At 37.8% G+C, this 23,529-nt stretch overlaps 1 protein-coding gene across 2 annotated transcripts in view; it reads right to left on the bottom strand.

Moving 5' to 3' along the window:
- The window catches only part of LOC138701076 (glucose dehydrogenase [FAD, quinone]-like), a 47,286-nt gene extending 24,528 nt beyond the window's left edge, over positions 1–22,758 (bottom strand). Inside the window, exons 1-4 of one of the 2 annotated variants that reach the window (XM_069827633.1) lie at positions 22,462–22,756; positions 7,643–7,866; positions 6,494–6,742; positions 5,063–5,248 (exon numbers count right to left, since the gene is read on the bottom strand). In XM_069827633.1, coding sequence (XP_069683734.1) covers positions 5,063–5,248; positions 6,494–6,742; positions 7,643–7,849 — 642 coding nt within the window. In that variant the 5' untranslated portion in view covers positions 7,850–7,866; positions 22,462–22,756. Of the gene's footprint in view, positions 1–5,062; positions 5,249–6,493; positions 6,743–7,642; positions 7,867–22,461 lie in introns of both variants that reach the window. The other variant, XM_069827634.1, reaches the window with a different exon arrangement.
- Positions 22,759–23,529: the final 771 nt, after the last annotated feature.

Below are 23,529 nucleotides of genomic sequence, written 5' to 3'. Positions count from 1 at the left end.
TCAGGCAATACAGGAGGGTGAGCCTCCTAGTGCGGAACTACTGTGTAAACTAGCTTTCGACCGAATCAGGAAAAAGGCTGAGTATAGACTCGGTAAAGTTAAAAGATATCGCCACAAATGGGAGCCCTCACCCGGCGATTTGGTATTGCTAAGGGACGTGAAGTTATCTTCCGCCCTTAGAGGACGTTACTCACGCATGGAGCTACTGTACAAGGGGCCCTACGAAATTAAAAGTAAATACGGAGACCATACTTTCGAATTGGTAGAAAGGGGAAAAAGTAAACCTGTTGGAAGGTACCACAAGCAACTCTTGCGGCCTTTCAAACAGGAGAGGCAAGGAGGCAGGAATGAGAAAGAGTAAGGATAGTTAGTATCACGCGTACAGCTAGGTGAACATGTACAGGGCGGCTGGTACAACCAAGCACGCAGAGTGTGTAACTGATCAATGAATAAACAAATGTAAATATGTGAATGAATGGGACTGTACATATGTAAATGTGGATATAAATTGTACATTGTTGTGCTTATTGTGTGAGAGTTGTGTACATAGAAAGGCTTGTGAAGATATATGTAATATTTATTGTAATTGTTTGTAGTGACATTGTAATCTCATTGTATTGTAAATAATGTGTTACCGGCTGATAGCGTAGGGGAACTATGAGGCTAGTTATAGGCAGAAAGCGGGGACATCTCATAACATTGGAAACTCTTTCGGGAATTTCCAATGGTTATGTAGATGGGCATTTGAAGCAGTAATTAGGAGAGGGAGAGACCGATTTATTAGCGAAGTGATATCTCCATATTTCTATTACATGTATTCGCGGGGATGTTCTGGCGACTTCGTTAGAATTAGCTTCCCCACACAGGTGTTTCGACACTTGTCAGCATCGGACAAATTTAGGGCCACCTTGAGCGGGGTTTCGTATAGACTCGATGAAGCATAAAAGCCGAAGTCGGACTAGACCCGTGGGAAAGATACTGCCAAGCTCGGGTTTTCCAAAGAACGGGTATTCTTGTGAGATATACAAACTAATTAGATGTTATGGGAAATCCAAAGTTTAAATTTAGAGATGACATATTTCGCGCCCAATAAGAAGAGATCTTGGTCCAGCTTATGAGGTCACTTTGGAGCAATAGGGAATAGATTTTAGGCCAGTTAGTGACGTAGTTTTTAACCAATAGAATAGTTAGTTTTAGCGTAGGATAGGTTTTTATAAATAAGGGTGACGGGGAGCGGAGATCATCAAAACAACTTCACATCGTGTCGGCGGCCCTACATACAGGGCACAATAACTACTTCGTTTGGTGTCGACAGGACTACTTTTTCGCTTCGTGTCGGCGGCCCAACTTAATAGTCTTTCTTCAGGCGAAGACTCGATAGATTGAACTTTGTCATCGGCGAGACTACTCGCCAACGTTTAGGAGCTTCGATCGTAGTGTACGGGACAGAGTATTGAATTTATAGTATCGGATAGAGCTTATTCAGAGCTGCAACTGAGTCGATACAGAATTGCGACCAACGATTGAATTATAAGTCAGCCGGAAATACATACTCTAGGGTTTACCAAGTGAATACGACAATAAACTTATAGTTTTGGAATTTACACTGCCTTTTATATAAGTAGCCGGCTTGGGATTATTCCCGACATCAACCTACACCACAACCGTACCTCGGCTACCCTGAGTGAATCTCACGCAACACCGAGACGCACCCACCCTCAAATGGCGCCCAACGTGTAGTCACAATAATCACTCACCCTCAAATGGCGTCCAACGTGGGAACTCAACAACGACACCACCCTCAAGATAGATATATTTGTTTTCCAAAGTTGCCATCATTGAACAGAAACCAAGATGGAGATTTCATTGCAACTAATTAGAAATTCCTCTTTCAGGTATGTAATAAACGACCTTCGCACAAAATAATGTACGATACACGAGCGGTATGTTTATTTTCATGTTCTCGGAAATTAAAAAAAGCTCAACTACGTTTCGCTTTTTCAATCTTTTCCTCGAACATGAAAACGTCAACATACCGCTCTTGCAACGCATATTACTATATCACATTTTTTCACACTTTCCGAGGACAGATATTGACATAATATGAAAAAAAACTACTTTTAACGCCGAAGTGGTGTGCAACTTGAAAATACGACACAGTCCTGCAATCTATCCGCAATATGCGGAACTCGAATTACGCAAGTTAAGTGGGTAAACATCTACTACTTTTTCATGCACTTATATTATTTTACACAGTTTAAGGAACTAGAGTAAGTTAATAATATTTACACACACACACACACACACACACACACACACACACACACACTAAAAATACTTTCAATAAAACTTAAATTTATATGAAGATCTTCAGCAGTGGGTTGTTAAAATCTATATATATATATATATATATATATATATATATATAATTTGAACTGGTAATGGAAATTACAGGAAAACGGCTGAACGGATTTTAATAAATGACCCCTCATGTTGAAGCTTGGAACTCAACGTTTCTCAGAAAAATAGTAGTTTTCAGTGAAATGTCAATTTTTCAACATAATTTTCCTATTTTCCAAAATCCATCTGTCGTCAGTTTTGAGAACTAGCTAATTGCATTTCAGAATAAAACAAAACACACACTACAGTAAACAATATTACACGAAGGCCATGATCTGCAAGAATGCTGACATATTTAGAGCTCAAATTAAATTGGTTATTAAAAACTTAACTTACTAAAAATAATTTGCAGGTTCGATTCTGTGGTGTGTAATTTTCTGGGTACAGCTGTGTATTGGATATTAAAAACTACAAAACTTGAGGTGGTTTGATGACATTACTACCATTAGAAATGAAATATTATTGTAGATAATGCTATTATGTGACTATTTTTCATTAATTATACATATTAATGCTATATTGATGATATGAAAGTGAAACGTTTTGGGGTTATATAAGTAGATGTAGAGAATAACTTAAATTAGATTTTGATTTCTATATTTTACTGAGTGGCGGCTATATAGTATATGTTACTGAAAGCTATAAAACTTAAGTAAGATAATATTATTAAAAATCAAATATTTTTATAGTTATTAATCAAATAATTTTATAGTTATTAATCAAGTGGAGTTCGGTCTTTTTCATATATTTAATGTGCGTTTGGTGTAGATATTTACAGAGTGATTTATATAGAACTGACACATTTCTTTTTTTAATTATTCCGTTGGAAATTTATTCAATGACCCAATTTTAGCACCAAATTAAGCAGAATGTTCTGGAGTTTCGATTCCTTGTCACTAGGTGCGCAGATGTTTATGTTTTATTCCTACTGTTGGCAGCACTGACCCAATTTTAGCACCAAATTAAGGAGAATGTTCTGGAGTTTCGATTCCTTGTCACTAGATGCGCAAATGTTTATGTTTTATTCCTATTGTTGGCAGCACTAGATGCGCAGATGTTTATGTTTTTATTCCTATTGTTGGCAGCTGTTTTCGACATTTTGTGTCAACGTGAAAATGCAGTACACATTAAATCAACGACTCTTCCTTGTGAAGCAATACTGGATTACGAATTCAATTACAGCTACTCAAAGGGCATACCAGAGAGAATTTGGTGTTCGCAATCCTCCCAAAAGAAACACAATACTGGGACTGGTAAACAAATTGGAAACAACTGGATCTCTGGTGAGTGAAAAGGGCAAGCATCGTTCATCTAGGCTTCCCACGGTTGTTGTTGACGTAAGAGCACGACTGGAGCAGTCACCCAAAAAATCATTAAGACGTTTGTCTTTGAGTTTGTTGAGCAACTGGACGATGTAGAGCTGAGTCAAGGATATTTTCAGCAAGATGGCGCTACATGCCATACATCAAATGAATCCATGGAACTACAGTAATTGCAAGTTTCTTTGACGACCGAATAATTTCCAGGAACCTGTGGCCACCGAGATCTCCGGATTTGACAACGCCGGACTTCTTTCTATGGGGTTACTTAAAAGACAGGGTTTACGCCACACGTCCCCAGACATTGGACGATCTGAAGCACAACATCACACAGGAGATTCAAGCTATTGACAACAGAGTCCTCCAACGAGTGGCCAATAACATGGAACGACGTGTTGAGTTGTGCCTTATACAGGATGGAGGACATTTTCAACATTTGCTATAGAGGTAAATAATCTCCCAAAATTCCTCTACATTTTAGGTATAATAAGTTGTCGCTAGCACAATTCGTTTTGAAACAATTAATGAAAGAAATGTGTCAGTTCTATATAAATCACTCTGTATATGCGTGGTTCTCTTCAGTATTGGCTCGAGAGAGAGTATCTTTCATTATTATGGAAGCAAATAACTTTCAGAATGTCTGGTATTCTCCATTGAGAATAAATCTGAAAAATGTTTATTTGAACGTCTAATGAATTTAGTTTGCAGCATTTGCTGCACAAGCCACTAGTGGTAATACAACACCAACTGACAAGTACCAACAGCAACTGCAAAATAAATATACATCAAGAATTATAATATGAACAATTATTAGAACAATATTTCTGTTAATTCTACTAATAGGTTTATAATAGCTGCAGAACGTAAACAATGTTGCCGACAGAATCATTTTTTCCTCTGACGAAACTCTTTAAATCGACTAAAATCCATTCCTTAGTATTAAAATAAAATTAATTCATGGAGAACAAACTGAATTCGGGATTTTCCGCGCCCCAAAAGACTTTCATTCTGTACATTTTGCTCAGATTCGGGAAAGTCCCGGAAATTCGGGACGAGTGGCAACCCTGGTATAACGGATCCAATAACAGTTTTTTTTTCCTTCCTTTTTTTCCTCTTCCTTATTTGCTATTATTATGGGAGCGAATGGTTAGAACAGTTCCAATTCGTCCTTTTCTGTTACCGGTTATTTGACCTCAGAGTAAGAACACATAAGAGTGTACTTGAAAGAAGCGCAAAATACTTTGCTTTCGCCCGATGTTGAAATTGCACAACCGACTGAGCTACTTCACATATAATTTAAAAGCGAGGCCGTGCTCTAGAGAGTTGAAGTCACATCTCCTTACCTGAATGAACTGAAATCCTTCCTGATGTTCGCCGTTCGTGTCACGTATGGCGTAGCCCATGGAGCTAGCGGCTTGCAGGAAGGCTGCAGATAGGGGTGTTCGAAATGGTGATTCGCTGATAGTTACAGGGCCGCCAGATGCGTGATACGGAGTGCGGGCTAGATAAGGGTTCTTCTGATCTTCAGACTGCAAGAAAATCAGGCCAACAAATTTAATACAGACCGATTATTTGTTGTAAAGTTGCATTATTTTAGTATATTAAAATATTTCAAGATTAAAAGAAGACTAAGACGAAAGAGAAGTAGAAGAAGATTTATAAGAGAGAGGATCAGAAGGAGATTAAGGGAGAGGAGCAGAAAAAGATTAAGGCGGGAGAGAATCAGAAGAAAATTAAGGAGAGAAGAGAGTAGAGCAGAAGGATATTAGGAAGGGAGAGGAGCAGAAAAAGATTAAGGATGAAGAAGAAGGGAAGAACTTAAGAAAATTAAGAAAGTAGAGCAGAATAATGATAAGAGAGAGGAACAGAAGGTAAAGTAGAGAATGGAAAAGATAAAGATTAGCAAGCAGAGAATCAGAAGAAGATTAAGAAGGGAGAGAAGCAGAAGAAGATTGAGGAAGAGGAGCAGAAGAAAATTAAGAAGAGAAAAGAACTGAAGAAAATTAATTAGGGATGAGGTAGAAATACATTAAGAAGAGACAGGAACAGAAGGAGATTAAGTAGGGACATTGGCAGAGGAAGATTTAGAAGGGAGAGGAGCAGAAGAAGATTAAGTGAGGATAGGAGCAGAAGATTAAGAGGGAACTGGAGCAGAAGAAGATTAAGAAGGAACTGGAGCAGAAGAAGATTAAGAGGGAACTGGAGCAGAAGAAGATTAAGTGGGGATAGGTGCAGAAGAAGGTTAAGAGGGAACTGGAGCAGAAGAAGATAAGAAGGAACTGGAGCAGAAGAAGATTAATAAAGGACAAGCTGAAGAAGATTAAGTGGGGATAGGGGCAGAAGAAGATTAAGAGGGAACTGGAGCAGAAGAAGATTAAGAGGAAACTGGAGCAGAAGAAGATTAAGTGGGGATAGGAGCAGAAAAAGATTAAGAAGGAACTGGAGTAGAAGAAGATTAATAAAGGACAAGCTGAAGAAGATTAAGTGGGAATAGGGGCAGAAGAAGATTAAGAGGGAACTGGAGCAGAAGAAGATTAAGTGGGGATAGGGGCAGAAGAAGATTAAGAAGGAACTGAAGCAGAGGAAGATTAATAAAGGACAAGATGAAGAAGATTAAGAAGGGTCAAGAGCAGAAGGAGATTAAAAAGGGACAAACAGAAGAAGATTCATTAAAGATAGGAACAGAAGGAGATTCAGAAAGGATACGAGCAGGTGGAGAAGAACAGGAAAGCGAAAGAGAAGAGGATTAAGAGAATCCGAAGGAGCAGAAGCACCTTGAGGAAGTACTTGAGGACGTGTTGGTAGCCCCAGCCGGGGTTGCCGGCCGTCTGCCAGCGGTCGTAGTCGTGGCGGCTGCCCCTCGTGTACAGCATGTAGTTGATGACGCTGGTGCCCCCCAGCACCTTGCCGCGCGGCCACACGCAGCGCGCGTCCCGCAGGCCCTGGCAGACCCCCGGCGTCGGCTCGGCGCGGTACCCCCAGTTGAGCGCCGTGGGGATCGTGTACGACACCAGCAGCGGCACCTGCACCACGCGAGGCATGGAGTGAACCAAACCACCATGGATAAATATATAATAGGGTGCGAAACTGCGGGCAGCACCATCTGGCAGTGGGGAGCTGAAATAAGATGATCAGCGCCCAACGTCGTAGGTGGTGAACATTAGAACTACGTGTTGGGTACATTACCCAGAGTTCTCTATTTATCCGTTCGAGATATTGCTCGAAGACTCGACGAAGACTCGACGAGGAGCCAAGATGGCAGACAGAAACTTGTTGCTAATAAGTGAACATAAAGTGATATTACGTGTGTGTATAAGCAGTGCATGTTAAACAGTGATGTTTATGGACGTTGTAAAAATAGTGTTGTTGAATGTATTGTAAAGTAATATAATGAATTGAACTACCTAAGTAGTTCTTGCAGACTTTTCAATTGCGCTGTACAATTAATACCCAAAGAATACAATCCCAATTATCTAACCTTTTGCTTTATTTTTTTTGTCTCTGTCTGGTTATATTTTAACTGGGTAGTATAAAATAGATCGTATCTTTCCTGCTGACTCCGGTAAGAATTTTTAGTAGAAGCTGCTTTGAGGAATAAAAATGTAAATGTTTTATTTTAAATTGGGTTAGTTTTGAATATCTATGAGGGCGGGAGGGAATACTTTCTGCACAGTTTAACATTTTCTTCACCAGGTGCGCTGCTAAATGCATGGAGTAATTTATTACTCTTTTCGTTACTTGGTGCGCTGCTAGATGTAATAACGCCCCTCCCTCTAACAGGTGGCAGCAAGATCATTTTCTACAACAGCGCCTCTAGTATGTGTTACGGGAAACTCGGTAAGTTTCGCATCCTATTATATATTCATCCATGAAACCACACCGAAAACAGAATCAGCACTGTGCAGAAACACGCTGTGGTCTACCTGCGATATCATCTTCTCGTCGCCCCCAGCCTCCAGGAGGAGCACGGTCCAGCCGGTGATCTCGGACAGCCGGTTAGCAACCACGGCTCCTGCCGAGCCTCCGCCAACCACGACGAAGTCGTACTCTTCGGACAGGAGTTCGTTCCGGAGGGGGTCAGCGTGTGTATGGGAGCAGCATAGGACGAAAGCTAGTATCAGAATCGACATCTTGCTGGGAGGGTTGCCTGAAAAGGGAAAACAAGTAGAGAAAATTAATTCAAAGAAGCTGGAGACCAATTACAATAAACCAAGACAAAAAACACACCAAGGAAAGCGAGGAAAGAGATGCAAATATGGAGAAGAGAAGACAAAGTAAGGCAAGCGTGAAATGGGAAAAGAGAGAATGAAGAAAGAGTAGAGATAAAGAAGAGAGAATAAATAAATAAAAACTAAGAGCTGAAAGAGTAATGGAGGGCGGCCACTAGAGGGAACCCAAGAGTTGGAACTTAATCTGAGACGATTCTGTCCGGCGTCGGGGTGGATATCCGGTGTGGCTTAGTGGATAAAGCATCAGCACGTAGAGCTGAAAACCCGGGTTCAAATCCCGGTGCCGGAGAGAATTTTTCTCCGTTCCATTACTCTTTCTTTTTTTTCAGTAGGTTATTTTACGACGCTTTATCAACATCTAAGGTTATTTAGCGTGTGAATGAGATGAAGGTGATAATGCCGGTGAAATGAGTCCGGGGTCCAGCACCGAAAGTTACCCAGCATTTGCTCATATTTGGTTGAGGGAAAACCCCGGAAAAACCTCAACCAGGTAACTTCCCCGACCGGGAATCGAACCCGGGCATCCATTACTCTTTCATCGTGTAATGACGCAGGATACCTGCATGGGAATATCATATGTACTTCAGTACATTAAAATAATATATAAAAACTAAGAGGACAAGGAAGGAGTGAAGAGGGACATAACGAAGAAATAAGAGGGAAAAGCGGGAGAAGACGAGGGAAAGAAAGGCAGTTAAAGTAAGAAACAAGAAAAAACAAAATGAATAATAAGAGGGACAGTGAAAGTTGAAAGCAAACAAGCAAAAGGAACACAGAAAAGAATGAAATAGTCAGTAAATTCCAAAGGGAAATTGAAGAGAATATTTTGGAAAAAAGAATGAGAAATAAGAGGAAATAGGAGAGAGGTAAAGATTAGAAAGAGGCTGAAGAATAGAGCAGGAGAGAAAGGTACATATAAACAGTAAAAACAAAACAATAATGTATAAATATAGCCTAGTCTTTCTATATTCTGCTCACGTATTTAACGACTCACCGCCGCGCGCTTTTTCAGCCTCGGAAGATATCAGAATATGGAAATTTTAGGAAGGCGTGGCGAGTTTTCTATCTGAAATTACACTTTAATCTATAGTTCGTAGTAAATCCTCGGGGAAAGAGAGCATCAAACTCTTGTACGTATAGAAAAAAGCAACGAGGAAGTTGCGACGTGCGTACAATATGAATACGGGCATGCGCGCTGAGGAAGCAGGAAGTTCAACTGCGGCAGCGAACTTTGAACAAATTGACCCTTCAAACCACAGGAGGTATACACTCCCGCCTGACACATTAATAAAACATAGGCTACGATCACGCCAGGGTGCGGAACAGATGACGCTCGACGAGAGACAAACTATGTTAAAATTAGATCAAACATGGAAAACAACGCATTCATAAGGACTAATAGAATAAATCAAGGATGAAGAACGTGCGTGGAGTTTATTTTCCATCCAATGTTGAGAGTGATATGTATGAATGTATTTATTTACACTGCAAGTGGGCAACACCCGGTGGCAGTGGTAACTTAATTACACACAATAAAAATAATGTGTGTGTTAATTTATTCACAACTAAGTCATTTTATGTATGACACCGATATAAGTAGGATAAGAAGTTGGAACTGGCCTGGAAAATGGAAACGGGTTATAATACGGGGAAAATTTCACCATATAAAAATAAACCGTGATGTCAGCCATATAAGTGGCAAAATAAAAAAAAAATTGAGAGATAACCTGAAAATTAAGACTTGGACGAGGTTAAAATTAATTGAGACAGATTTCAGCTTAACATGAAGTTCAGAAAGTCTGCGCTGGGTGCAGAACATGACAGAGCGTGCATATCCTGCCATCTGTCCTGTATTCTGTAATCTACTTGCAACTGAATAACGTTTGCGAAAAGGTTGCGTATGGTAATCATTATTTGTTTATTATGAGAATAATTTACATACAATCACAGTCTAGTATATACTGTCACGAAGCTCAATACGTAGTAAATATGCATACATTAGGTAGTTGCTCACCACTAGGATCGCTAATATCGCCTCATTACAGGCAATGCAAAATAATATAGGCACAGTCTATTGTTTCTAGCACACTCAAAATTCAAGCTTCGTGACTGTATACAGAGTGTTTAAAAATACGGGGCATAATTTCAGGTATGTATTTCCCACATGTAGACAATCAAAATAGTTCATTACAACATGTGTCCGGAAATGCTTTATTTCCGAGTTATGGCCTTCACAACATTGAAATTCACCGGAACGTTTTTCTTTCCGCAGGTCGTTGCCGTCAATGGAGACATTAAGAGGGCACTCTGACAGTTCATTCCGAGGCGAAGGTTACATTCAGTGTTGTGTAGGCGTTAAACTGTGCGACATGTATTCAAATCAAGAGCTGGCAGAGATACACTTCATGTACGGTAAGGCGGACGGCAATGCTGCGCTGGCTCGTCGTTTGTACCAGGAGAGGTACCCACAGCGACAATGTCCAGATCGGAAGACATTTGTACATCTCCATTACCGTCTGTGCGAGTATGGAAAATTTAACTCTCCTGGTTTGGGAAGGGGATGACCAAGATCTACAACTCCAGAAGTACAGGAGGAGATTCTGGAGGCTGTGAACATGACTCCTTCTATCAGCACACGAAGGCTAGCGTTGCAAGTCCATGTTCCTCATACGACTGTCTGGAGACTGTTGAAAGAGTATCAATTGTATCCTTATCATTTGCAACGTGTACAGGCCCTGTCACCAGCAGATTACCCTGCACGAGTTAGGATCTGTCAGTGGTTCTTGCAGCAGTGTGGTGTAAATCCGAACTTTCCTGCCTTAGTAGCCTATTATTTACAGATGAAGCACAGTTCACACGAGATGGCATAACAAATTTCCACAATCAGCATGTATGGGCGTATGAAAACCCACGTGCAACTGTTCCATCTCATCACCAGGTGCGGTTCTCCCTCAACATGTGGGCCGGTATCATTGGTGATCGATTAGTTGGATCCCATGTACTTGTAAACAGACTTACGGGGCAGGCGTACACAAACGTCCTGGAAAACACCATACCTCATGTTTTAGAAGACACTCCACTGATCAATCGTCAACACATTCACTTCTTGCATGATGGCGCTCCTGCACACTTCAGTCGTACGGCTCACCGGTACTTGGATCGAAGGTTTCCTGATCGACGGATAGGTAGAGGTGGTCCAATTGCTTGACCTCCACGCTCACCTGATCTGAACCCTCTCGATTTCTACTTGTGGGGCTATTTAAAATCATTGGTTTATTCGTCTCCGGTGCCTGATTTGGAATCCCTTCGGAATCGAATTGTGGCATGTTCTGAGGACATACGCAATACTCCTGGAGTTTGGGATCGTGCTCGCAGGTCAATGAGACATCGATGTGAGGTCTGTATTCAAGCAGGAGGTGGACATTTTGAACATCTTCTGTAATGACAATGACCTGCGGATAGAAAAACGTTCCGGTGAATTTCAATGTTGTGAAGGCCATAACTCGGAAATGAAGCATTTCCGGACACATGTTATAATGAACTATTTTGATTGTCTACATGTGGGAAATACATACCTGAAATTATGCCCCGTATTTTTTAAACACCCTGTATAGTAGACTGTGATACAATCACTAAAGCTAGTCTGAATACCTCTTCCAACTCTTAATTTTCAGTCCGTTGCTCCTTGTATCGAGACATCTAGCGCTACCAAGCGGATGCACTTTGTACTAATGAGAATCATCGCTTCCAAAACAATTGTACGTATATTTCTTCGAACAAAATGGTGCTCATCGTAAATGGAGGGCATGTAGATTAATTATTGTGCAACTCGAAATATATCTAATTACAATAAATATATCTCATAGCAAGCTGAATTTGTAATAGGCCAATTTAAGAGAAATCTACAGGAACGGGAAGTACGAATGGGAAGAAATGAGACAATTGGAGGCATATTAATTATAATCGACCTTCTGAAAACACATCGCACCCCCATTAAAATACTGTCGTATGTCGGAAATTACATATTACTTTCGTAAATTAATTCCAACACTATATTTCTAGTTGGAGATATGAAATTCTAATACCGGTAATAAATAAATTATCAAAGGTTTTGGTACCTATTTAATAAAATATCGGTATTTTACAGCTGATTTCTTTATCGTGATTAGATATTTGGAGTTGCATAATAGCCCTACTCATATAAGTATGTGATCAGAGATAATAGTTAATCTATATACGCTACATTTACGATGAGCATCAGTTTTATTTTTGGAATAAAACAATTATCATTTTTGACTAGATAGTCTTTCATCTTTCACTTATAGACAATATAATATCACAGTCTTGTAGTATATACAGTCACGAAGCTTGAGTTGTGAGGGTGCTAGGAACAATTGACTGTGCCGGTACTATTTCGCATTGTCTGTAATGAGGAGATATTAGCAATCCTAGTGGTTAGCAACTATCTATGGATGCATATTTACTACGTATTGAGCTTCGCGACTGTATATAACTTACTAGACTGTGGTAATATGTTCCTATAAAATAGCCTACACCATAGATATTAAAGTTATTACTGTTATCAGCATCCAAAATGGAGTTGGGTCATTGTTACGAGAAACTTTTACCGTTTCATTCTAGTGACCCTCAGGTAAACGCTAAAACAAATCATAACCATTAGGGCCATTATGGCAAGATTTTAAACTACATTAAAATTATTTCTGTAAATACTTCCGAGAATTTACAAACTGAAGTATAATGTAGCTACGCAACGTATTTAACTTCCAGGCGAAAAAAATTCTGGTAACAGTGTTTTTGAATATTATTTTCGTAACTTTTTACATTTTATAAGTATAAGCTTCTTTTTGGTTTTCTTCTCTTGATTAGCACCTGTAATACGTCGAACCGATAGTAGGCTATACTATACCTTTTGGTATTATAATACTTCAAACGTAAATTGATGTGTATACGTACATACGTATAACACATATTCATCGCAATACATTATTTTATAGTTGTCAGAGGGATAAACCTTACTCTATAACACGTAGGCCTATACTAGTACTATTTTCTAATCTCGTAATTTCATTCACCATTATTATGTAGTTTTCAGCAGAAACAACAGAAAGCACCTATACTTGTTTTTTTGAAAGATGGGACATGGCAGTTAAGCGGCCGAGCTTGGAACTACAGTGCCATGTTGCCAATATGGTCTACCACGCTGCCAGTTAGTGGAAGCTAGCAATTGTCGTTAAGATGGCTGACGTTAAAACATTAATTGACAATTGACGCGAAGGTAAGAAAACAATAGAAAAATCGACAGAGAATCAAAGACGAAACGTGCCAATGCTAACATTGTGTACACAATAAATATCGCCAAGAGAGCTATCAAGCACTGGCCACGTGGGAAGTGTAAGTTTGGCAACTCAACCGTTGTTACCATAGCAACAGACCTACCACGCTATGTGACTTTCAGTTGTTTTTCCGGTCGCAACGCTCCTGTCATGTCCCGTCTTTCAAAAAAACAAGTATAGTGAGTCCATGCTCTTAAAATAATTGAGTATACTTTTTTTAAATTCGAGAATCCATCCTTTTGGTAATTTTAATTAACCCCATATCTAAAATAAACATGAAAGTTATCTTCTGTGTTCAAAACGGTTGCTATTAAATCCAAAGAATAGGTCTATCATGCTTGCTACCGAGGGTAATAGATTTAAAGAGCGAGTCCATGTAAAGCACAAAGAACGTGACCAAATCGACAATGTAAACATTGTAAGCGAAATTCTCTGGTTGCGTAGACCAGGAAACGAGACTAAGAAATGAAACTGCCCAATGAATCTTAATACATTCGCTCTGTTTACGCACGCAGAAAATTATGGCTAGAAAGTTCTGCAATGACGCATGTACAGCGCAGGCGTGAATGTGTCTCGTAGTATTAACACGTCCTTCCTGCAAGAGAAAACGACGATCATCTTAACGACCGACTACAGACAGCTCCAGGAATGCAGGGAGGAACGAATCACGCAATACACTCAGGAAATGCAATCCACCTAGCTTCTCCCCTTCGGTTAGAATTGGTGAAATCGCTATTTACTGTACCTGAAATACAAAGTCATAATTAGTCATGTACGGTACATAGTGGACCAAGTGCCGGTGGATCAGGGCCCAAACACTAGTGCTACGTCCATCCGAAAGAACTTCTACACTGACTCCCAACACATACCAGCTGACTACATTAAGGTTCGCTGAGCATCCAGGTTTCAAGCAGGGTACTGGTCCCTAGACCAACCCCATTTTTGCGTTGCCTGCCGCGACGAATGCTATAGAATGATAATGGAATAAAGTGGGATAAAATGAATTATTCTAATTGGTGCAGAAAACTTAATTTTCTGTATAAAATGCATTTTTTCTTGTGTTATTTTTCTTTAATTACTGTTGGGCTGGAAAGAAAGTGGTGGACATGATGCCTAACGACATAATGGGACGAATGATGAAGTTAATTATTGGAAGCGCTAAAATCTACAATAAAGTACCGGTAATACTAATAATAGGCCTACATGGGGTGTTAGGGGTATACGTGCATAGTACATTATGCAACGAGCCCATAATGGTAGTAATTAAGACGCGAGTATGTTTATGAAACGAGCGCCTTAATTACCATTATAGGCAAGTTTCATACGACTTTTTATGCTCGACCATATTTCTAACTTGAAATTATTCATAAGTATTCATGTTATTCTTATCTGACTGGGGAGCGGAACTGACCTTGTGCAGTATCTCGTAAATTGTGAGATGTGCGCAGACGCGAAAGTATTGATTTTTTTCCGAGAAACAAATGTCATTGACCTTGATATAATCTAGAGAGTAAAATAAAAATTAATGTTGATATAACCTTGAAATTGATTTAGACATTGAAAAACGAGTTGACAAATTGAATTTATTTGAATATTATTTACAATTAACGCTAATTATTATAGTAACAGAACATAACCTTCTGCGACAGTATTGGATTTCCAGCCTCCGTGACGTTTCGCTAGTTGTCTTTCGATTGCATATCCGAGAATAATCGATACTTGTGCTTTCATATTGCTACAATGGTGTTTTCTGATTGGTGGAACACCTGAACTTTAATGAATAGGTATACTTTAATGAGGTCCATTAAAGGGCTGCTACCAGGTGTATAATTACTACATTTCGGCATGGTCGAGCATAAAAATGTGGGCTATACTGAACCACATTATGTAAAAAAATTCTCAATCTTGGTTTGATTAATCTCCTCTTGTAAAATCATAATTCTTGGTCTTTTTTTAATAATTTATTTCTCCTTCAAGTTGTTTTTAGGCACGAAAAAATACCATATTTTTAAGTATTTAAAGCTTCAGGAAGACTTTCGAACTACCACAGACACATACTATTGACATCATAACTTCAGTTTTGAAACGCTCTTGTCAAATTCTGAGTCATCATATTCATTTTGTTTAATTTATTTTTCTTCACTTTATAATTTATATATGTTTATTCTAATTTTCTGTCCACAAAATTTATGTAAACATTTAATATTTTAACATTCATGTAGGATACTGAGTCCTTCTGGGCTACCACCAATGGGAGGCAGTTAACAATTTAAAATTTAATATTTCCAGGCGATTTTTCTCTACGAACGCCTGACTATACTTCGTTCCATAATCTCTGGTAAAAGAAGTAAACATTGCCAGCAGAGGAGGAGAGAAGTATAGGGCGCTATTCATAGATATTTCGCTAGTCCGCGCTACGAGCGTGCTAAAGTAGCCCCGGCTATCGACTGGTTACTTGTACAGGATTCATATCATATTATATCTCTAACATTGGTTTATGAATACGAAAAACGTTAGTTCGCTGATCATCCACCGGAAGCCCGCGCTAAGAATGTCTATGAATACGGCCCTTAATTACTAGTCAACCAATGGCATAGCTCCCATTCCACGCTTGACTTGGAGTTGGGCGTTCTGAAGCGTTCTACCCCCGCCCAACTTCAAGTCAAGTGTGGAATGAGACCTCTGCCATTGGTTGAATAGCAATTATAATTCTCTCCTCTGCCGGCAATGTTTACATCTCCTGTCAGACATTATGGAACGAATTCGCTACCTGCTAGCATCAGGGACTGTCGAAATAAAATTGAATTCAAACGAAAACTTACTAGGCACTTGGTCAGTAATTGATTTCTTGTAAATAGTTTCTTTAATCTATCACAAAATATTTCAATATTCAGTAATTTCATCACTATACAATTTTGTTATTCTAGATTTAATTTGTAATTCAGTAAATATATAATATAATGTTTTGTTTCTCTATGATAAATTATCTAGCTTTAATTATTCAGGTAATCTTTTCGTACTTTGATTTTATTGTAATTGTAAATTTAATACTAATTGTAATGTTATTGTTCATATTGTAATTGGAATCTCCTGGTAGAGGGGCAGAGAAGGCCTGACCGTCTTATCTCTACCAGGTTAAATAAATAAATACTAAATACTAAGTATAGTTACGCGGAGGTCAAAGTTTGTGGGAGTTGTCTATGGTCCAGGCTTACCATAAAGATCTGTGGTGTAACAGGTAATCAAATAATTTAACGTAAAAGCAAACACAATCACTACTTTTTATATTAACACATACGATTAAATTCATTATTTATTTTGTACTGTAATATGTTTCAATTTCGAACACAGCCTACATTTTTATTATCATACTAGCCGTACCCGTGCGCTCCGCTGCACCCGTTAGAAATAAATATAAAGTAATTACATAATTAAAATAGGAAATTTGATCCAGGGAACATTCGTGTTTGATAGAAGGATAAATCGTTCAATATGTTACTTAATTTAAATTGAATTTTAATAATTAAAATGCGATCATTTTGGTCCAGAGACACTCATTTGGTGCAATGACAATTCCTTTAACATGTTTCTTAATTTTTATTACATTCAACCACAGTTTAATGAAGAGTGACATCATTTAGATTTAATGTGTATATTTTATTTTACTTGTTATAGGTTTCCATTGAATTATGGTAATAACTTAATTTTAACTCTTGTTTTCTACGTATTCAGTAAATGGCGCTTGGCCCACTGTGGTTCTGAACCCTTCAAATAACTTAAATTATATTATATTATATTATATTATATTATATTATATTATATTATATTATATTATATTATATTATATTATATTATATTATATCAGAAGTTACTGTAATAACATTATAGCATTATGTCCATCTAGAGAAACTACACTTTCCAATGGTGAAATAATAATTACTTATACAAATCGGTTAATTTAGCTTCCGATATTACTTCATACAAACACAGAAACATTCTCTGTAGGCTACCTTTCATAGCTTTCGATTGTTGCTGTCCAAGGCCCCTTATAGACAAAGTCATTTGTTTTTTAATTCATTATACGGCCTTAGATGGCAGTTATTTTAATTTTAAAACTAATTTATCTCATTAAATATCAGTCCTATCAAAATTTTTCAAAGAATAAAACTTATCGAAAATTATTTTTGAAGTAACGTTTGTCATGTAACATTTTTCACAAAAATCAATAATAAGCGAGATATTTCGATTTATTTAATTCAGGCCCCCTTATAACCCCCCTTTTAAATAATGTATTTTGAATGCCATATAGCCTAAAATCTAAGTTACAACGAACTTAATTTATATTCCAATTTTCATCGAAATCCGTTCAGCCATTATCGCGTGAAAAGGTAACAAACATGCAGACAGACAGACAGACAGACAGACAGACAGACAGACAGACATACAAACAAAAATTTCAAAAAAGCGATTTTCGGTTTCAGGGTGGTTAATTATATATGTTAGGACCAATTATTTTTGGAAAATCGAAAATTACCAGAAAAATTTCGGCTACAGATTTATTATTAGTATAGATGTATGGTAGACTGCAATGTAACAAAATAATTTAAAATAATGTTATCTAAAGTATCAAAATAAAAAAGGCTTTATAGACGATACGGCATTCACTTCTAAACTATCACGAAAGAATTAAAATAAATTCGCATTTAAAAATTGTTATTGAAATAAAAGAAACCCACGAATGTATAATCTCGAAAGCAACGGTTGAATTAATGTTTTCTCACTACGTTCGATTGTTGCGTCATCATTTCAAGAAGCTGACAGCCGCGGAGCTTCGAAGAGGCAGCTGTAGCCTACACATCAGCTTAGATGTTTCGCACAGCATGCATATTTCGTGTTTAATCTAACTGTACTTCATTTTCATACCTAAAATCTGCGTTTGTGCTAAGAAGAGTCCACAGTCAGTTACATTGTATGGCAACTTCGCGTCCAAGATAGCAAATGTTTCATCTCTAGTTATCAGGATGAACAATGAGAGGATGGTGAAAAAGATGTTTGAAAGAAAATTGGAGGGCACAAGAAGAAAAGAATCTGGGGGAACTGGTGGTCAAAAGACGGAGGAATAGAGCACTGGATCGTGAGTACTGGGCATCAGTCATAAAGGAAGCCAAGGATGATATTAAGCGGCCATAGATTTATTTATAATGAGAGATATGTTCAACATTCATTTTTTGACATTTTCGTCACTAACAATTCAAAACATGATGTCGTCTATCATTAAATTACTTTTAACATTGGCAAAAAAACAAACAAGCTGAGACAACTAACTCAACTTTCTCAATATAAATTAAACAAATGTAGGGCTACAAGTTTTTGGTATGGACCGCATAAAAAGAAACTCGATGCCAGCATGCTGCCTTACTTAATACTACACAAAAAAAACCAACAGAGGTTTGTAGATGTTCAAATTATTATTTCAGGTTCCACATTGACCTTCTACTTTCAGCTTTTCCGCATTTCTCTCGTCTCGTCACTCTTTTCCATCTCACTTTAGTCTCTACAATTATAACTCAAGTTCATAGCTATGTAACTTTCTCTCGCCTTACATAATACGTACTAAAGACTCCGCGAGAACTGCAGACATGCCAAGAGGAATCAATAAACAGCGCAGAAAACCAGAACCTCGATTATAATAATAATAATAATAATAATAATAATAATAATAATAATAATAATAATAATAAACATAATCTTCATTTAACACGTTTTTACTTTATATTTACGCGAAGCACAAAAAAAGTGATAGAGGATTTAAGAATTCCCTTCGGTTGCATGAAACTTTTATGTAATTTTAGATTAGATTAGGATGAATTTAATGATCAGATAACTACTACCATTGATTGGCATGATGAGTATACTCTATAGCAGGCCCGCACAAGGTTTGCGCTCTCCGAGCCGGCTCACAGCTAATAAGCGGAATGCAGATATTAGCTGCGCTCTGTATAAGGGTGGACTGGAAGAAGGGGTGATCTCGTACAAAATGTATACAAAAGGAAGTACAATTAATAGTGTTCATGAAATGAATTCCCGTTCAGTGTTTACAAAACTATCTTGGACTATTATTAATTAATAAAGAAATATTTATTTTACAGAAATAATGGAAATTCTATAGCTACTTAAATGTACAATATCATTTTGTTATATTTTTATTTATCAGTACATCAAAACGAGGTTTTATGCTGTTGGCAGCTGAAAAAAACAGTAGGCCTACTGATCGTAATGAAACATCAGTTACAGATGTTCGATGTCTGCCTTTATTAAAGTTGATTAGAGTTGATTATAGAAAACAGTTGCTCACAAATATAAATGTTCAGCCAAACATAGCAATCATTTTCACAGCCAGCTTGTGTAGTCGTGGATATTATTGCTAATGTTTAGTCTTGTAAAACTCAACCAGGCTAGTAGTATTATTCAAACGATCTTTAGCCCTTAGGTCACATTGAAGATCAATAAGTTCGAGCTGTAAATCGTTAAATGTTAAATGTTATGTTCCGTCTTTTAGATTCCTCCATACTGTACTGCAGCAGTAGGTAAGCAACGTGAAACAGTTACTGAGAATACACACTGCACTCCACTAGATAACTGAGTGGTCGTTTCCCTCTCATCTACCTATAGCAAGTCTATGTCATTCTGACGTATCTTCCTGTTTCGGCGAGCGGTATACACGGCTCTCCCGCTCCGAAGGAGCGCGCGCGCTCGTTGAGCGCTGTTTGTGCAGGTATGCTCTATAGTCTATCCAGTAATAGGCAGATAAGGTGCGAGTCAAGTCCTGCAATGAATCGCAATGAAAGAAGGGGAAATGGGAGGAGAAACAATGGAAAGATATAGGTAAAATCGCGCGCCTTTGCAACGGAATTTGGGGCTGTGAGGAAGAATCTATGATCTCAAGCCTGTTGGCCACTTGTGTCACTCCGTTTTTCACCATTCTTAAGAGAATTTTGAAAGGGGAAAGCAGAAAATGGACGTAGCCTAATAGTTACCACGGTAAGGGAAGGAATGTCGCAAACATGATCCACAGAACGACAGAACAGCAGATTAGAATGTTTTGATATAACATCCACCAGATGTAAGCACAGTGCAGAATCAGAAAGCATAGGTGCCATATTACTAGAGCCCGGATGTTTCGGTATTTATTTTGGTTAAATAGGCAGGCATATAGGCACTAAAGTACTAAAAATAGACAGTGAAATAGGCATTTATTATTCATGGAAAAGACGAAAAATAGACAAATACTTAATAAACTATCCCATACGGTACTCTCTTTCCTTGGTTACATGTCACAACAAGATGTTTTTTTAAGTTGTCAACTGTCATAGTGAGCCGCCTGTCAGAGAGGACGTTTTTCATGGTGGAAAAAGATCTTTCTACTTCTACTGAAGTGATTGGAGCAAACTTAAAACAACTTATTTCAGAAGGACTGTCTCTACTTTCTTTCAGAGATCGGGAAAAACCGACTATGTATTGTCTCAAAAAAGAGGGCAGTGAGAAGGGAATAGAGACTTCAAAGTACGCGTGACTTGTGCGTGTAAGCGACAACAGTAACGGGACCTGGAGACTTGCTTTTAATACTTCCCTCATCCCCTTTCTTTCGCTAGTAAACCCAAAAGTGACCTGAGCGCTGCTGAGGGTTATACTGTTCGAACATCTTTGTTAAGTGACATAAAAGATGGAATCGGTAAGGAAGAAAAGTTTACGACTTCTTGGAAACATATAGGATTCTCAGCAAATATTTGTGTGAGGTGAATATATATTTTTAATGTGTACAATCATTCTCTTTTGTTTTTGATATAATTTATGTGCGGTTTATTTTAAATGCATTAAAAATATAGAAAATGTACAATAGCGACGTAAAAAGGCTAGAAAAAAAAGGCATTTAGCCTTAAAATAGACAACGGGAGCTAAACTAAGCAAAAAAGGCAAAATAAAAATTGGGCTTATCGTCCTCAAATGTGTGGAAACGTGTTTATCTCTAATAGGTCTTTCATACATACACTCACTTTAAAAAAAAGGCATTTTGCCTAACATCCGGGCTCTACATATTACATACAATGGTCACAATACTATATTTTTATAATAATAACCTACTTACTTACAAATGCTTTTAAGGAACCCGGAGGTTCATTGCCGCCCCCACATAAGCCCACCATCGGTCCCTATCCTGAGCAAGATTAATTCAGTCTCTACAGTCATCTCACTTCCCTCAAATCCATTTTTATATTATCCTCCCATCTACGTCTCGGCCTCCCCAAAGGTCTTTTTCCCTCCGGCCTCCCAACCAACACTCTTAATAATAATAATAATAATAATAATAATAATAATAATAATAATAATAATAATAATAATAATAATAATAATAATACCATTTTTGCAGCTGTTTTTCACATTACAATGGTTCACTGTTGTATCCACGGGGCACAGTTTTGCTGAGTTTGCTACTCCATCGGACAGGTGGCAGGCTATCACGGGAAGATGATAATTATGATAGTAGATGAGAGCTAATGAGAATTGGAAAGGAGTCGGATCGTGGCCCTTGAGATTGGTACTATCCCAACATTCTCCTGGAAGGACCTCGGAAACCACTCATGTTAGGATAGCCCCTGAGATCAAACCCCGTACTTCCCTAATGACAGGTGAGAATGATAAACATTATGCCACTGTATTCGGTGACGATGATGATGATAATAATAATAATAATAATAATAATAATAATAATAATAATAATAATAATAATAATAATAATAATAATAATTCTATTCATTCGAGACATTTATATCCTAGAGCAAAAATATAGGTTACTGAAAAGATAATCGCGCACATTCATCAGCCTTATCTAGCTGAAGAATCTGACAAATGAAGAAGAAAAACCACAACCTACAGTATTGAGTTGGTAGCGCATAAAAAATAGAAAAACAGGATTTGGAGAAATTAGAATTAGAGAAAATCCTACGGACAACTATCGCCAGCAATAATTAGAAATTTTCTGTCCTCAACTAAAGATTGATTGAAACTTCACCACATTGCTTTTATGCCGAGAAATCATTGAAAATCCTCCTGAAAGATTACAACTTGAAGACAATATAAACAATATTGTGTAGTACTTACGTTAGAACTCCGTGATTGCTACACCTTCAGTCCAAATGGTGGGAATACTACATTGTCACATGCTACTCTTCTCTGCCGCCGCTTTCTTCGGACTGATCTGTGTGTCGCTCGTGAGAACCGCCGGTAGCCACAAATCAGTACGAGGAACTCTCCCTTCAAGTGTTATTTACTAAGTACACAAATGGTGTAACAGAAACCGTTCCGTGAAAGTGGATTAGTTAATACGTAACACATTTGGTTATCTCGTTTTCACGATCCTACAACAATCTTCATAGAAAAGTCTAACATACAATATTATAGAATCCACTCGCTAAAAAAAAAATAGGTAAACGAAAGTAGCGATTCCATCAATGAAACTACCTGTATATTATATTGCTGTTATTATTAAATGGCGGAGTAGGGTAAGGTTGCCTATATCACACCACTTTAGCATTTATAATTTTTATTGAACAATACAGTTTTTATTTTCTGCATTCCTTTACAGAGATACATTCCCAGAACATTTACCTTTCATGTAAAAAAGAATTGTTGAATTTGATTTAATATTTTTAAATTAGAATGACATTTTCGAAACAGTTGTCAGTGGTGCCATTTAGGCAACTAGTTTCCTAATAGTACCTGCGGTTTCTTAAATCACACCTCTTTATCTGCAGGGAACAGGATGAAGGAAAGTTTTTAATATTGAACATATTGAACAGTATTTAATATGAATAATGTAATAAATGCAAATTACAAGTTTATTGAAACTAATGAAAGAGAGTAACGCATCTTCAAATGAAACTGAAAAAATAGAGCATATATTACCTAAGGTTTAAACTTTCTGAATGTGTTTTTTATTGTTACACATTTGCCATGTGGTTTGCCAGACAGTTCATACTGTAAACTGCGTCACCTTTTCTCCGCGATTACCTCGAAGCCACATAAGAACTGCTTCATGATATAGCTGTCTGAAATGGTTTGAAGTACAGGGGCGTATTTTGCGGACTACCGGGGCTACCGGCGGTAGCCCAAGGAAATTACAAAAGAAAAAGTTTATAATATAACATAATGTAATAATTTTGTATTATT

The sequence above is a fragment of the Periplaneta americana genome, chromosome 6, assembly GCF_040183065.1.
Source record: "Periplaneta americana isolate PAMFEO1 chromosome 6, P.americana_PAMFEO1_priV1, whole genome shotgun sequence".
NCBI lineage: Eukaryota > Metazoa > Arthropoda > Insecta > Blattodea > Blattidae > Periplaneta > Periplaneta americana.
This window is presented reverse-complemented; position numbering and strand designations above follow the sequence as displayed.